General features: G+C 37.9%; 1 protein-coding gene across 6 annotated transcripts in view; it reads right to left on the bottom strand.

Moving 5' to 3' along the window:
* The window catches only part of LOC123873358 (protein PALS1), a 166,165-nt gene that overhangs the window by 71,475 nt on the left and 79,477 nt on the right, over nucleotides 1–15,213 (bottom strand). For 5 of the 6 annotated variants that reach the window (XM_045918187.1, XM_045918192.1, XM_045918189.1 and 2 more), the window contains 3 exons: nucleotides 14,216–14,331; nucleotides 9,097–9,767; nucleotides 5,526–5,636 (listed from right to left, as the gene is read on the bottom strand). In XM_045918187.1, coding sequence (XP_045774143.1) covers nucleotides 5,526–5,636; nucleotides 9,097–9,767; nucleotides 14,216–14,331 — 898 coding nt within the window. The remainder of the gene's footprint in view (nucleotides 1–5,525; nucleotides 5,637–9,096; nucleotides 9,768–14,215; nucleotides 14,332–15,213) is intronic. The other variant, XM_045918191.1, reaches the window with a different exon arrangement.

Raw genomic sequence — 15,213 nt, 5'->3', positions numbered from 1 at the left:
GGGTAAAATGCATTTCGATTCGGTTTCAAGGGTCATAACTTTCAAAAGAAATATCACTTAACTATTTCTATTTAATGATTCAGAGGATAGATAAATCGATATCTAGCTTAGTTTTAGATCTAGAACAACAAACAATATAATAATAGTCCTAAATGAATGAATGAAGTGTTCTTTATTTTACACCATTATAAAAAAGAGAGACGCAAAAGTAACACAAAATAGAAGTACAAATTTTTATTAGCGGCCTTAATTTTAGCATTCTAGATACCTATTTATCTTATTTAGGTGACCCAATATAACTTTCCGAGTGGCCCCAACTGTCATACAATAAACGTTTACGAATAAACCGCTCTTTTCTAAGTAATTAAAATTCAGACACCGTCGCCATTAATGCGAAATGTTTTGCAAATTTGCTGTTATTAACGAGCAGTTTTCTGAATGTTCATTTGTATTGTTATTTACTTTGTTATTAGCTGTGACACTGCCTTATACGTATCTACCACAGAATTATAAATAAGTTGAAAAGAATTGGTATATTTTGTGTTTAATACGTAAAAGGACATACGCACGCCGATTTTGAGCAACTCGTGCGAAACTTGATCGCTCGCAGACTCGTCCAGATTATGTTCTTATAAACTTATGATGCTCAGCGACGGACAGACAGACAGACAACGAAGTGATTCTATAAGGGTTCCTTATTTATCTTGAACGAAACCCCAGAAAGGACTAAAAATCTAGTAGGTATAGGGTGACGTTCATTCTATAAATAGGTCGAGTGTGAGTCGAACTCACACAGGAAGGGATCCGTACCATCGTACAAGAAATTTTTAGTATTTAGTTATAGCGGCAACAGAAACACACATTCTGTGAAAAGTTCAGGTCTCTTCCTATTATGGTTCATGAGATACAGCCCGCTGACAGACAGGCAGACAGATGGATGGATGGTCGGTCAGATAGCGGAGTCTTAGTAATAGGATCCCGTTGGCACCCTTCGAGTATGGAACACTCAAAATAATAATATTTGTCGTTGTGAAAACCATAGAATTAAAAAAAAAACTTAATTCTCTAGAATAATGTTCTATTCTTACCTTATTTCAAGTAACACAAGATAAGTTGCATGTAGCGCTCGAGATGCTTATCCCAAAAGTGGGTTGTAGAGTAGGTAAGCGGTAAGCACCTACTTCAAGGAATTCCAAGCCAGTGTCAAAGGCGCCGAGACTTCCAGAACGTGTGTCTACCACATGCCTCCACATTCACATCTAATTCCTAAATAATTTCTAACTTTTTAACTTTCATCCATGTTCGATCAAGGTTCTATCTATCAATTATTTGTTACTAAACGATGCTCGCGACTTCGTCCGCATGTATTTAGATAAGTATTTTTTTAAAAAAGATGAATGACATAGGCTACTTTTTATGCCGGAAAGTCGAAGAGTTCCCGCCGGATTTTTAAAAACCGCAATTCATGCGAAGTCGCGGGCAAAATCTAGTCACTACCCATTATAAATGCGAAAGTGAGTAACTTGTTTGTTAGTTCGTCAGTTTATTGGTTTGTCCTTCAATCACGTCGCAACGGAGCAAGATTTTTTGCATGGATATACATTAAAGACCCGGAGAGTGACATAGGCTACTTGTAATCCCAGAAAATCAAAGAATCTCCATGAAATTAAAAAAAATCTGTCCAGGCAGAGGTTATCACGAAAGCATCATAATATAGCCCTTCTATACAAAACACGATACTCCAATTCGCAATCAGTTTAATTCATACTAGTTATTTTAACTATTGGTCAATCAAAAGCGTCAATTTCAAAAATTCAATTACCAAACTAACGTGCATCCGAGCCATTCAGGGATTTGTGAAATTCGACGATCGCTCGCAAACACGGCTGGCCTGGTTCCGTATATATAAACTTTGTACAAAACTAGAACTAGGATCGCCATATATGTACGAATAATCGGATAGGTATAGAACGTTGAGATGCAAACTTCGAATCCGCTTTCTAGATTCTAGCACGGAACAGGGTATTTTCTCTACGACTTTGCAGTTTATACCTATCTCTATATTATATACCATATCCGTATATATATTATACTATCATTGGATCATGAGGACCAGGTCACACACAATCACAACACGATCTTCAAATAAATTATAATGACAGTATCTACTAAATATATTGCTATAATTCAAACACTCCCTCGGAAAAGGATAGCACTGATAACACAGATTTAGACCTGACAATTTATTGATTTATCACATTGGCGTCGATTCTAATGTTTTCTCTAATCTCTATTGCACACAAAAGAGCAAACAGAAGAAAAGAAACAGATCATTATGTACAGAACTATATTGCATGCAAATTATCGCTTTTGGCGACAACCTTTGGAGAAAGAAGACAATATACACGGGGTGGTGCGCAACTAGACTGAATTATTACTTTCAAACTCGGTAAAAAAGACTAATCCAAAGGAATCACAAAGAATGGTAACCATAACTGATCCAAACTAAAATATAACTTTAATTAAATACCTAGTCATTGGACCGAGCAGTATAATGCTTTATTCTACTTGGTTCTCGTTTAGTTCGAGATCGACTTTTAGTTTTGTTTTGTCAGAGTTCGTTAGCAAACCTGGATAAACCAACGGTAAAAGAGCTTTATATCCCAAAGGTTATAGGTTCAAACCTAACCTAAGCTTCGTGATTATTAATATTGAAAAGTCGGAAAGAAAAAGCTCTCAGAAGACATATTGGTGATGTCTCTATTTTCAAAAAAAGTAAACTTATTGAAAAAATTTAACGTTTAAACTATCGTGAGTGATTTCCATTACAAGTTTTAATTGATTTTTTTGAAATAAAAATTAACGAGCAAACCAGCATGCGGATCACCTGATGTTAAGTGATTACCGCCGCCCATGAACACTTGCAGCACCAGAGGAACCGCCCGCGCCGATGCGTTGCCGGCCTTCAGGAATTTGTTGTTCCGCCCCTTAAATAACCCCATGTTGTAATCTAGTGGGAACACCGTCGATGGGAGTAGATTCCACAGTACTCAGTACGTACACAGTATTGTTACGGCTATACTCATGTATAAATTATGTGTGACATTAAAAAGTTACATGAAACTCAACTTTGTTAAATTATAATGCAATTTATTTAACAAACATTGAAATTTCAGTTGTATTTTAGACACAAAATTCACTATAATGTACATAATTCAAGTTTGAAATTTAAATTGCAGTTACATTTTAGCCGGGTAATTGTTAAAAGCTAACGAACTCAGCATAGATAATACAATAACCCAGTTTATGCATAAAATGGAAGTCGCCCACAGTCCACAAAGTTGGCCGGACAAAGGGCAGGAAACGACGAACGCGGACAAACACAATAGAAAACACATTGGATGAACACACAGACAGTGAAGCTAATTCGTTTGTACATATAAAACTAATGACTTTTTTTATTAAACTAGATAATGTCCGCAACTTCGCCCGCGTGGGGTTTTATTAGGGTTCCGTACCTCAAAAAAAAATGTATCCTTATAGGATAACTTCGCTGTCAGTTCGTCATTCTGTCTGTCTGTCGTGATTGTCAAACAAGGCCTAGGGAATCGAAACCTATAGGGTGCTTTCCATTGACGTAGAATCATAAAAGGCAGGTAGCAATGACTTATAGCACAAGTAAAGGAAAAAATCTGTTTGTCTGAAAAAATCTGAACCGTGAATTTGTGGTAACATCATAAAAAAATGGTACGAACAATTACTTTAGCAGATCACATCATAGATGGCACTGTACGTAATTAACTTGCAGTGTTGCACATATTGTTATATCGATAGTACGCAACCCTTCGTATTCAAGTCCTACTCCACGTCGACCACCCTGCTGGGCTTCCCACAAGCGGGTTCTACCCGGCAAGGTCGGACCACGACGGCGTGAGGACCGCTCTCAGCTCTCTCTTCCTCACTGAGGGAGGAAGCCCGTAGGCCCAAGGGCCAACCCAAGGACCCTGGCGTAGTCACGCCAGGCGGTAGATCCCGCATACAGGAGGCCATTGCCTCGGACGTGCCTCTCCCGCGTCCTTGCGGGCGCGCGAGCTTACAACCCGGGGAGTCCTACTCGCACTTGACCGTTTTTTATTCCCGTGGGATCTCTTAAATTTTTCAGGATTAAAAGTAGCCATGTCCGCAGGATGCAAACTAGCTCTGTACGAAACGTCAAAATCGGTAGGTAAAACGAATCACTGTGAAAGCTAGCAGACAGATGAACAGACACGCTTTCGATAACATATACTCCCACTACCACTAAGGAAGGATTTTCAGAAACCATAACCATAACCCAGTAACGCCGGGTTGGTCAGTTAGTAAGTAAGGTTTACCTTAAAAAATTATATTATTTTCAAACTAAAGTTAGTCGATGTGGGTATGCACGGCCTGGGCGTTTAATGCCGATACTCGATGAACTTTTAATTAACTAGGTTAGAGCATTTTTCAAATATTATTCAATAAAAATTTCAAAACTTCAGTAGGTACATTCTGTTGCTGTTGTAAATTCGTGTACGTTAGTGCCTAATACCATCGTACCATACAGTACATCGTTTTGTACTAAGTTGTAATAGATTAAGTGATAGCCAGTCTAGGCAAAGGTTAAGACGCGTGCTCAGTAATGAGCCGGCGATGAGTTCATGCTGATGATAGGAATACTGGCCGCACCGTTTGCAGAGGACGTCCTTTAACCATGGACTTATAATGTTGGAACCTATTCCTTCTCCAGCCTGTAAGCTATCCATATGCCAAACTTGCGCTGTTTTTATTATACTCAGCTTAGCGTCGTGGTATTCTGTATTTTTAATATTCAATAAAAAATTGAAATTATTAATTTTTTTTTATAGAGCGTGTTTGAATATAACATGACAATTAGGTATTTATCTAGTAGTACCACATAGTTATTGCTATAAGAGTCTTTCGTAGTCTTTGCTACTTGATAATAAACGGTCAAAGGGTTCTTCGAGTTTACAGAAGTTTTTTACGAGTTCATTTCCGCGAACAGCTGTTTTCAAGACTTTGTTTAAAACTCCAATGTGACAACCCTGTCAATTGGAGTTTTAAGCAAAGTCTTGAAGTCCTCATATCTCCCACGGGTATTACGCTACGAGGCTCATTATTTTTTGGTACATCCTACATGTTCGCACTCCACCCACCCACCTACCTCCCACTGTCCATTTTTGGACAAGAGATTGCTATTTAGCGATAAGTTATTGTACCTACATTTTAAGTTTTCTTTTTGTAACCTGACATTTGTTTTGTGGTGCAATAAAGTATATACATACATACATATTCGGTTCTAACCTCAGCTTGCAGGGATGTTACGGACGATTTCATCTCATTCACATCACACACCTTGTATTGTATCGGCTATCGTATACCAGCTGTATTTAAAGACCTCTTTGTTGGAATAACGATAAATCAAAACTCATGTCCCACCGGCGACCCCAGAACCCACTTCTAAGGCCCTAAAAATCTACACTTACCTGGTATTTGGAGAGGTTGGCGATCTCGTGCGCGGGAGGGCGAGGCGGCGCGTCCCGAGGCGCCTCGCGAGGCGGCACCGCTGGAGCGCCCCTCGCACTGCCGTTCACCTGCTGGATATGTAACATAGGTTAGACGTAACGACAGACCTACTGATCCATATGGAAGGGCTTAGGTATCTACATATATTTTTAACCCCCGACCCAAAAAGAGGGGTGTTATAAGTTTGACGTGTGTTTCTGTGTATCTGTCTGTGGCATCGTAGCTCCTAAACGAATGAACCGATTTTAATTTAGTTATTTGTTTGAAAGGTGGCTTGATCGAGAGTGTTCTTAGCTATAATCGAAGAAAATCGGTTCAGCCGTTTGAAAGTTATCAGCTGTTTTTTAGTTTTCTTATAGAGGTTTTTGTGTCGGGGGTTTTTTAAATTTTGAGTTATATTATTGAGTACTAAAATGCTGACCTGACCAAAAATATGCTCTCGCCTTATCGCCCATCGTTTAGGGCACTATCTCACTAGGACGCCAGTGGTTGCGTTACCAGTGGAGTCCTAATGAGATAATGATTTTACTGCAGTGGTCTCCAAACTTTGATACTATGTATTCTGAGATTAGGAACCGCGGGCCGGTGCCTAAAATCCGACCAGCCATAGTTTATTACGAGTCTGTAAGCCTTTTATTATAGCACTAAGTTCGTAGTGTTCGCAGGCGATTATATCTTCTCAGGATTCATCATCATCATCTCAACTCACCGGCGGGCCACTACTGAGCATGGGTCACTTTGAATAGTTCTAGATAACAATGCTCGTAATTTAATTCATAAAAGTAGGTATTAAAGTACTACCATAATACTATTACAACCTGCTTCAAAATAATAATAAGGTTAGTAAAGCTTACATTATGCTTAACTTTTTCCTTTGTTAGTTTGAACCATCGATATACATGGACGCATTACACAATAAGGCATCTGGTTCCAATTCGGTTTCCAATAACTCGTTCAACTCGTGTAATATACCTAAAAGGAAAACTGACTGACTGACAATCAAGGGAGCTTGTAGGTTCCCTCCAAGTAAACCACAACTAAAATAGGATTTTGTAAAAAAAAATGTGATATTATTTGAAATACCTACCTGAATCGACGCGAACAAAGTCGCGGTAAAAATATTGTAATTTACTACCTAAGAGAGAAAAGAACCTAAGAAAGAAATTATTGAAATTTAAATAGGTACACCAACGAGTTATTGGAAACCTTAACTTTGAATACCTCAAAGAATTGAGTATAAATTATTTATTTATTATAAGTACATAAATACAGAAGATATTGGGTACCTAATTATTACTCATTTACTATAGAATACTGGGCAAGGACCTCCTATAAAAAGTAGTAAATTGTATCAATCTTAATTTATACAATATATTATTAGACTCCCTTTATCATGCTCATCTATGTTACCCATCCAGAAATTACAGCATCAAAATACATATTGCATATAATATATCTAGCAAAACATGCGACAAATGCAGCCAAACTTATCGATAACTGACTTTTTTAGAATTTCTAGCTTCTTATTAGAAAAAAAATTGTTTTAAGCAGTATAAAATATTAATAAATATTTTGCTATTAATTTGAAAATCTATTCTTAAAAATCAGTTTACAATATAAACTAAACATGTCATGTTGGATAGATAATATTACATATTTAAGGTAATGTTATATTATAATAAATTATTTATGTATATTTGCTATCTATAAGAACCTGGAAAAAGGAATATAACACCATTAGTCCTGAAAGAAAATAGAAACCAATATTAATTAGTAGGATAACTATATTATAAATATATGGAACATATAACAAGATAAAAAAAAATTAAGAAGACAATAATATATTTTGATTATGGTAAACTACATAATATATTATTTTAAAAAATCATTTCTAATGGTCGTTATAGACAGACAAACAGATTTTCGATAATGATGTTACGAGATGTTACACTTTTTTTAAAACGTAAGTTATAACTGCTACTTAGTAGCTTTAGGCTTCATCAAATAACTATCAATATAAATGTAGGTAAGTGGTACTAATTTTTTTATTTCAGACATTTCAGACTCACAATTACTGTATTAATTTAATAATTAAATCGGGTAGTAGGTACCTATTTTTTAATTTAATCTGATAATAAAATTATTTATATTCAGTTAATATGTAATTATTATTTTATTACTGTGTAATTACCGCGGACAGAGAGCTCGGTGCAGTAAGCGTAATTTAATGATGAAAATGAAAGTGAAAAGACGATGAAAGTTACTTGTGCATAACATTAAATTATAACATAATATTATTATACGGTATACCTACCTATTCGATATTTTCCAATTTTAATTATAATTTAAACAAAAGAGGCCTAGTTTTTTTTTCATATAAATAAAATAAACTCTATAAATCAAAATGGCGCTATAAAGCCGCAATATTGAAATTTATTTCAAAAAATTATAGCTAGTCTTACTCGGGATGATGTAAGGATTCTAACGATACCCCATAGTTCTAAATCTGTTCATGGATTTAGAAGTTATGGTGGGATGAACTCACATAAATGAACCCTGAAAACATTGCAGTCCTTTATTTGGGCAGACGTGTAAAAAAATCATAACTCTTCAAATTATGAATCGATTACATAGGTACCTATTATGTAAATGCCCTTATAGAATTGTATGGTGGGTCAATCAAAATAGATTCAACAGTTTAGGTAGAGGACAGTGATCTGGGAGACAGTAATACTACATTCCTAACAAAACCGTATCTTATTTATCACCTTTATTTGATTCTACAAATAGACTAGTTACGAACCTGACAAAACAACCTCGATTCTTCTCGGAAGATATCGAGCTTTATTTCTTTCTATAATATTATAGGGGTTGTAGTTAGACATATCCCATAAACATACAGCATGTTAGTAGGCAATAGGTAAAAGTTGAAACGATGAGATGGTATAAATACTGTTAGTGATTATAATTTCTTACCCAATTTTTTATGCATGATGAAAAACAAGAATTCAGTTAACAAAACTAGGATGGCCCATATTATAGTAAAGACATGAAGGTGGTCAAATTGTAAGCACCCAAACTATTATTTTTACGTCAATAAGACGAATTCTGTCTAATGAGCCAGAGTTTTTGTTGCAAAAGCAAGATTGCTGTTAACGAAATTCTTTTTTATCAAAAATACCCAAAACCTTACCAGCATTTCCCAAATACGTTGAGTTTTTTTCAGGTTATACCAAGATCATTTAATTGTCATATCTTTAATTTCAGAATTAATCGATAACAAGCGGGCATAATCTTTTGTGTGCAGATTTTTTTTTCAATATTCATAGGTAAATAACATTAGGTACCCTAGAAGATTTAAAAGCCGCTATACCAATTGACGTATATAGCCAGCACTTCAGTCGCAAATAGATCTTGGTATAACACGAAAAAGTAAGCCCCTTATTTAGTACCCAAAACAAACTAAATCTATACCAAACCCAATTCCAGTTCCCAAACCGATGACACCATGAAGCATGCGCTTGTGTTTACCTGAAACAGTACGCTCTTTCTGTCCGCGGTACCGGGGTACTTAGGGGTGGTTTTCACAATCTGCACGAAGCTCTCGGGCACGTCTACCGCCACCTCCCTTCCCAGCAGCACGGGCGTCGTATCGTACCCCGGAGGAAGCTTGTACGACGCGTATACGGCTTCCCTGATCAGAACTGAATCAGTACGAGCTGAATACGTAACTCCTTCCCTGCAGTCTATCAAAGAATCTTCTCCATTAGAAATTAGCAGCTGTATCTTATGGTCGCTTAAGTTGTGAATAGTGTTCGACGTCACTGACGCGACGCTTTCAGATCTTTCTGAGAGTAAGTCGCATTTTGTCGTTTCTGTTTCTGAGGATGTTTTGCTTTTTTTACTGCCGAAGCTCGCTGAACCATCTGAGCTTTGGGGTAGGGATAGCAGTTCGATGGTGCTGTTGTTCTTGAAGGATCCAGAACCGTCGGAGCTCGGGCCGGATGTGTGTATGGTGCTGTGGAGGACGGTGCTCTGCTTGCTGCCGAAGGAGGTCCCGGAGCCGCCGGACGAGAGGAGCGGTTCGTCGTCCCTGGTACGGAGGCGTACCTGAGGGGGTCGCGGGGGCGGGTAGCGGGGCGGCGTCTTGTTCCTTGCGATGAAGCTGTCCGGAACGTCCACCGGCATCTCGCGATGGGGGCCTGGAATGACGGAAAAGCAGATTTGTACTTGAATGCAGCAATCATATAGCGTTCAAACTATCGTGAGTGATATAGGTACAAGCTTTTTGAAAAATGACCACAGATGGGTTTAATTTCAAAACTAATCGGGCCTACTTCAACTAATCACGTGAGTTTTAGTTAAATATTTATATTGCAGCCAATCATCATCATACTTGAGCTTGACCCTCCAGCCGCAGACTATGGAGATGATATTACATACAGAGGTTCGACGAAGCCGTCTAGGTAGAGCAATCGTGAGGTAAGTGCGGGACAAGGGAGGGACCCGAACTGGTCTACGTAGTTAGGACCCTATATTAAGGGTCGTCGGGTCGTCATTTTCCACGATAACAAAGGCATCGGACTACTGTGTCACTCTTTATATTGTGCTAGAGTGTGACTTTATCAAGGCAGCAAAACATTGCTGCAAGTTTTTGAGATACAACTAAAACTACATATTGGGGATTTAAGACTAGCTAAGTGCCAGATGTAGGTAATTTATTTCCGTAATATCAGAAGAACCAAGAAACATGTTTTGCCTCCACTCAAATGTATATTATGTCCTCAATACATATTATATTGAGAATATTATGCATAATATTATGTAGGTATATCCGTAATATTCTAAATACATGATTAAAGTTTATGTTAACATTTAAAAATAGAAATCTTAACAGTATGCATATCGATTTATATACTTAACATTAGAAAACTAAATAGACATAATATAACATAATGATTTGTTAAAAATGCAAATTCCCAGATAAATATTAGACAGCAAGCTTGATCCTCAGTTGAAAGTTGAAATTCGTGCTAAAGTGATAAAAATTAATGAAAATCATGTGAATAAATCTGTATTTATAATGATAAGGTCTTGATCCCGCATATAAAATTTTACTTTCACGGATATTTAGCAGAAACAGAAAGATATCAGATTTTTATTTTATTAGTAGGTTTAAGTACCTAATACTTATTATGAATTCTTGCAAACAAAGTTTTATTGAGGAGTATCCCTGAGATTTATGAAAATAATATTGAGCTAATGATTTACTATTTAAAAGCGTTCTGATGAATGAAATGAAAAAATCTAGTATAAAAATAAAAATCTTTAAATCCTACAAGTAGATGTCGTTAGGTACGTAGATACCTATTTACGTACAATTCGCTGAATCACGAATTGTGCAAATTCAAAATTTTTAAGTAATAAACTTGTAATAAAATGAAAATCGCGTGAATAAAATGAAACAAAAAGAACGCTATGACATCATTTTACGCCAGCAAAAGACATTTATCAAGGAATTGCGGTAGGTTTTTTTATACGGCCATCGTGCGATGCTGGAAACAATAGATTAAAGAATAAATAATTACGTCCGTCATTAAATGCACATTATGCAGTTTAGAACACTGTATCCGTTTGGATTTATAAAGATAAGATATTTTGAAGTTATTTTTAAGGATTAAATGAAATGAAAGGATTAGCATGCTTAAGTGGCAGTGGGTAGGTCATGTCTGTTGCAGAACCGATGGCTGTTGGGGCAAACGTTATAGAGTTGAGACTATGAACGCAGCATAGAAAGACTTCTAGCCCGCTGGACCGATAACTTTCAAATGAAGGCGAGAAGTAGCTGGATGAAGAAGAGAGGAGAGGAGTAGGAGACAGTAAAGACACGCTTCAAAAAAGCTGATGATAATGATGATAAAAATTTATTATCCTCTACGATTTCTGAAGCCTGTATTGGCAGAAATTTAAAAACTCAAAATTAAATATAGACTAGCTGATGCCCGCGACTTCGTTCGCGTGGATGTAGTTTTTTAAAAATCCCTTGGGAACTCTTTAATTTTCCAGGATAAAAAGTAGCCTATGTGCTAATCCCGAGTATAATCTATCTCCATTCTAAATTTCAGCCCAATCCGTCCAGTAGTTTTAGCGTGAAGGAGTAACAAACATACACACACACACACACACACACATACAAACTTTCGCCTTTATAATATTAGTGTGATTACATTGTTTAGAATAACTATATAACCCTGATTAAATCATGAACTTTTTAGAAGTAGTAGGTAGGTTAGGTAGTAGTAGGTAGTAGGAACGAGGAAAAATAATTCGTCAGTAATAAAATAAAGTTAGAAACTAGATTCAGAAAAATGAACGTGGAAGAAATGTTTTGAAATGTACAACAGGTGGCACCGGAATTTAAGGATAAATGTGATAAAGGCATAAAAGTAAACAGAGTATTTTTACAAACGGTAATTTAAAAAAAATGTTATTTTAAATATCTAGATAAAGGAAGGGAAATCGGTTAGAGTTGCATAGACTAGACAGTCAGTGACTACACAGTCAACCGACAAGAAGTATTAATGCACATAATATAAAGAGAAAATACCTAAGTAATACGAAAGGACTCCAAAGGATCCAAGGAAAAGAAGGAAGGAAAAGAAAAGGATTACAAAACAATAATTTTCATAAAAGTCAAACCCATATTTGATACGATGGGTACTAAAACTATCAAACAAAGGGTAAGATTTAAATTCTAATGATCCGGGGGGAGATTACAACAGTGAAATTTCGCGAATAGAAATAAATAAAGAAAAAGTGTTTATTTGGTGCCATAGAAAGTACAGATTAAATAATAATATAATAGCCTACTAAATATGCATTTAATCGGATTATAATAGTTGTAAGAACCTGTTTATTCATAAACCCAAATAGCAAGAAAAAAACAATAATTAGCAATACAGCACACAATTTTTGCTCGTTTTTTGCTCCATTGTTTCGCGAAGGTCACCTGGGGCACGACGCTATGCCAATTTATTAAATTAATACTCGCGAGCCCGTCTTTAAAAGGACTGTCTCATTATAATTTTTCATTCATCTCAGACGCAAAAGAATAGGTATAACTGCAATAAATTTTAGATTTTAGAACAAATACGACTAGACTGAAATGGCGCTGTTTCCGGAGATTTCAACTATCTTGTTCAGGCTATATCAGGTCATCCTGACACATCATCAGCCTCTTCTCAGAATGAGAAGCCATAGTCGCCCCCTTACCCAAGTGCGGATTTGAAAACTAATTTACACACCTTTGAGAACATTATGGGAAATCTCAGGCATGCAGGTTTCCTCAGCATCATGTGTTATGAATTCTCAGAATCCAGTAACGATGACATAATTATGTAAAATTTTCTGAATTGATTTTGGTTCGACAAATAAAACTATGATGGTTTTATGAATGTAGAGAAATAAAGCGAATAATTTGTCGAATAAAATTTGAAAGCTTATCAAATTGCAGTTATTAATATGAGAACAACACTTTCGAAACCGACCAATTTGTCGTACGAACAGAAATCTCAGTTTTCTCCTCAATAATAGATTTGATACGGGCAATCTCTATGCATAGGTACTACTAGCACAGTATAGAGAAATACAGTAGTCCAACACCTTTGATCTCGTAGAGAATAAATAACAACCACGATGACAGAAGGCAGAAGAAGAAGAAAGAGATAGCGTCTTACCGGTGTCGGAGGTGAGAGGGAGCATGATGAACAACCGTGGCGCTTTTCCTACTTGGCGCCTATCACCACTAAGATTCAGCTGAACAGAAGAGAATTAAGGAGAAAAAGATAAGTCTTACCGGTGTCGGAGGTGAGAGGGAGCATGGTGAGCATGTCGTGTTCGTCATCCGGGGGCAGACACTTCTCCTCAGACGGCGCCTGTCACCATTATGCCGGAGCTGGATCGAAGAAGAAAAAGGAGAAGGAGATAGAGTCTTACCGGTCTCAGGTGAGAGAGAGCATGTCGTGTTCGTCATCCGGGGGTGGGCACTTCTCTTCGGCGCCTATCACCACTATGGCGGAGCTGGATCGAAGAAGAAAAAGGAGAAAGAGATAGAGTCTTACCGGTGTCGGAGGTGAGAGGGAGCATGGTGAGCATGTCGTGTTCGTCATCCGGGGGCAGACACTTCTCCTCAGACGGCGCCTGTCACCATTATGCCGGAGCTGGATCGAAGAAGAAAAAGGAGAAGGAGATAGAGTCTTACCGGTCTCAGGTGAGAGAGAGCATGTCGTGTTCGTCATCCGGGGGTGGGCACTTCTCTTCGGCGCCTATCACCACTATGGCGGAGCTGGATCGAAGAAGAAAAAGGAGAAAGAGATAGAGTCTTACCGGTGTCGGAGGTGAGAGGGAGCATGGTGAGCATGTCGTGTTCGTCATCCGGGGGCAGACACTTCTCCTCAGACGGCGCCTGTCACCATTATGCCGGAGCTGGATCGAAGAAGAAAAAGGAGAAGGAGATAGAGTCTTACCGGTCTCAGGTGAGAGAGAGCATGTCGTGTTCGTCATCCGGGGGTGGGCACTTCTCTTCGGCGCCTATCACCACTATGGCGGAGCTGGATCGAAGAAGAAAAAGGAGAAAGAGATAGAGTCTTACCGGTGTCGGAGGTGAGAGGGAGCATGGTGAGCATGTCGTGTTCGTCATCCGGGGGCGGGCGCTTCTCCTCTTCGGCACCTATCACCACTATGCTGGAGCCCGACCGCCTGCGGGGCCTGGAAACATGGAGAAGTAATTTTTAATATTGATAGAAGTCTATCATTACTAAGGAAGATTAAGTAGAGAAAATAAATTTTGTAACACGCTTAACATATCACCCTAGACAACACTCAACACACCTATAGTACGCGACAGGTTGAGATGGCAATCGGGGTATGAGGCGGGGGTACACCCCGCACACCCGCACTATCTCGTATCGGGTAAGCGCAGAGGCTGTGCGGGTGTGCGGGGCGTCACCACCCCGATTAACATCTTGATCTGTCAGATACTGTAGTCTCTCCTTTCACCAAAAGTTGCCTGGGGAATGTTGCTTTGAGCAATAAGGCCGCCTTTGCATTCAATTTTTAGATTATAGTTTCTTTGTTTTGTCTTTTTCTTGTTTTGTGTGCAATAAAGTTTTCTATCTATCTATCTAACATAACTCAGCTACTCAGGGTTCCTACTCCCTACCCCTAGTAAAGAGTTTTGCTTCGATTCGCTGCTAGTGTGAATATTCCCTAAGACTGCTAAATAGGGGATGATGGGAAATACCACCGGGCACACGGCTAGTGACTTAATAATTTAGTAGATAAGTGAGTTTCTTGGCTCTTGCATATCCAACGATTTACATCAAGTTACCTACAAAGTTTAAAATGAATGAATATTTACTATGTAGGTACATTTAATTTGTTCTAGGTGCAACCACAGTTCGAATTTCGAAGGTTCGATCGAATCGAACCACAGATCCCTCCGAATAGGAGATCGACATCACAGTTTCATGGATAAAATATATATATTTTTTTCTCTCTCGCCTGGCTTTACAAAGATTAGCCAATGTCAAGTTTGTAGTTATTTACTAGTTAGGGAAACTATAAGTCTGTGCCGGCGCTCGCCGACAC

This window comes from Maniola jurtina, chromosome 16 (genome assembly GCF_905333055.1).
Source record: "Maniola jurtina chromosome 16, ilManJurt1.1, whole genome shotgun sequence".
NCBI classification, from domain to species: domain Eukaryota; kingdom Metazoa; phylum Arthropoda; class Insecta; order Lepidoptera; family Nymphalidae; genus Maniola; species Maniola jurtina.
The sequence above is the reverse complement of the archived record's forward strand: the minus strand, read 5'-3'. Positions and strand labels throughout refer to the sequence as shown.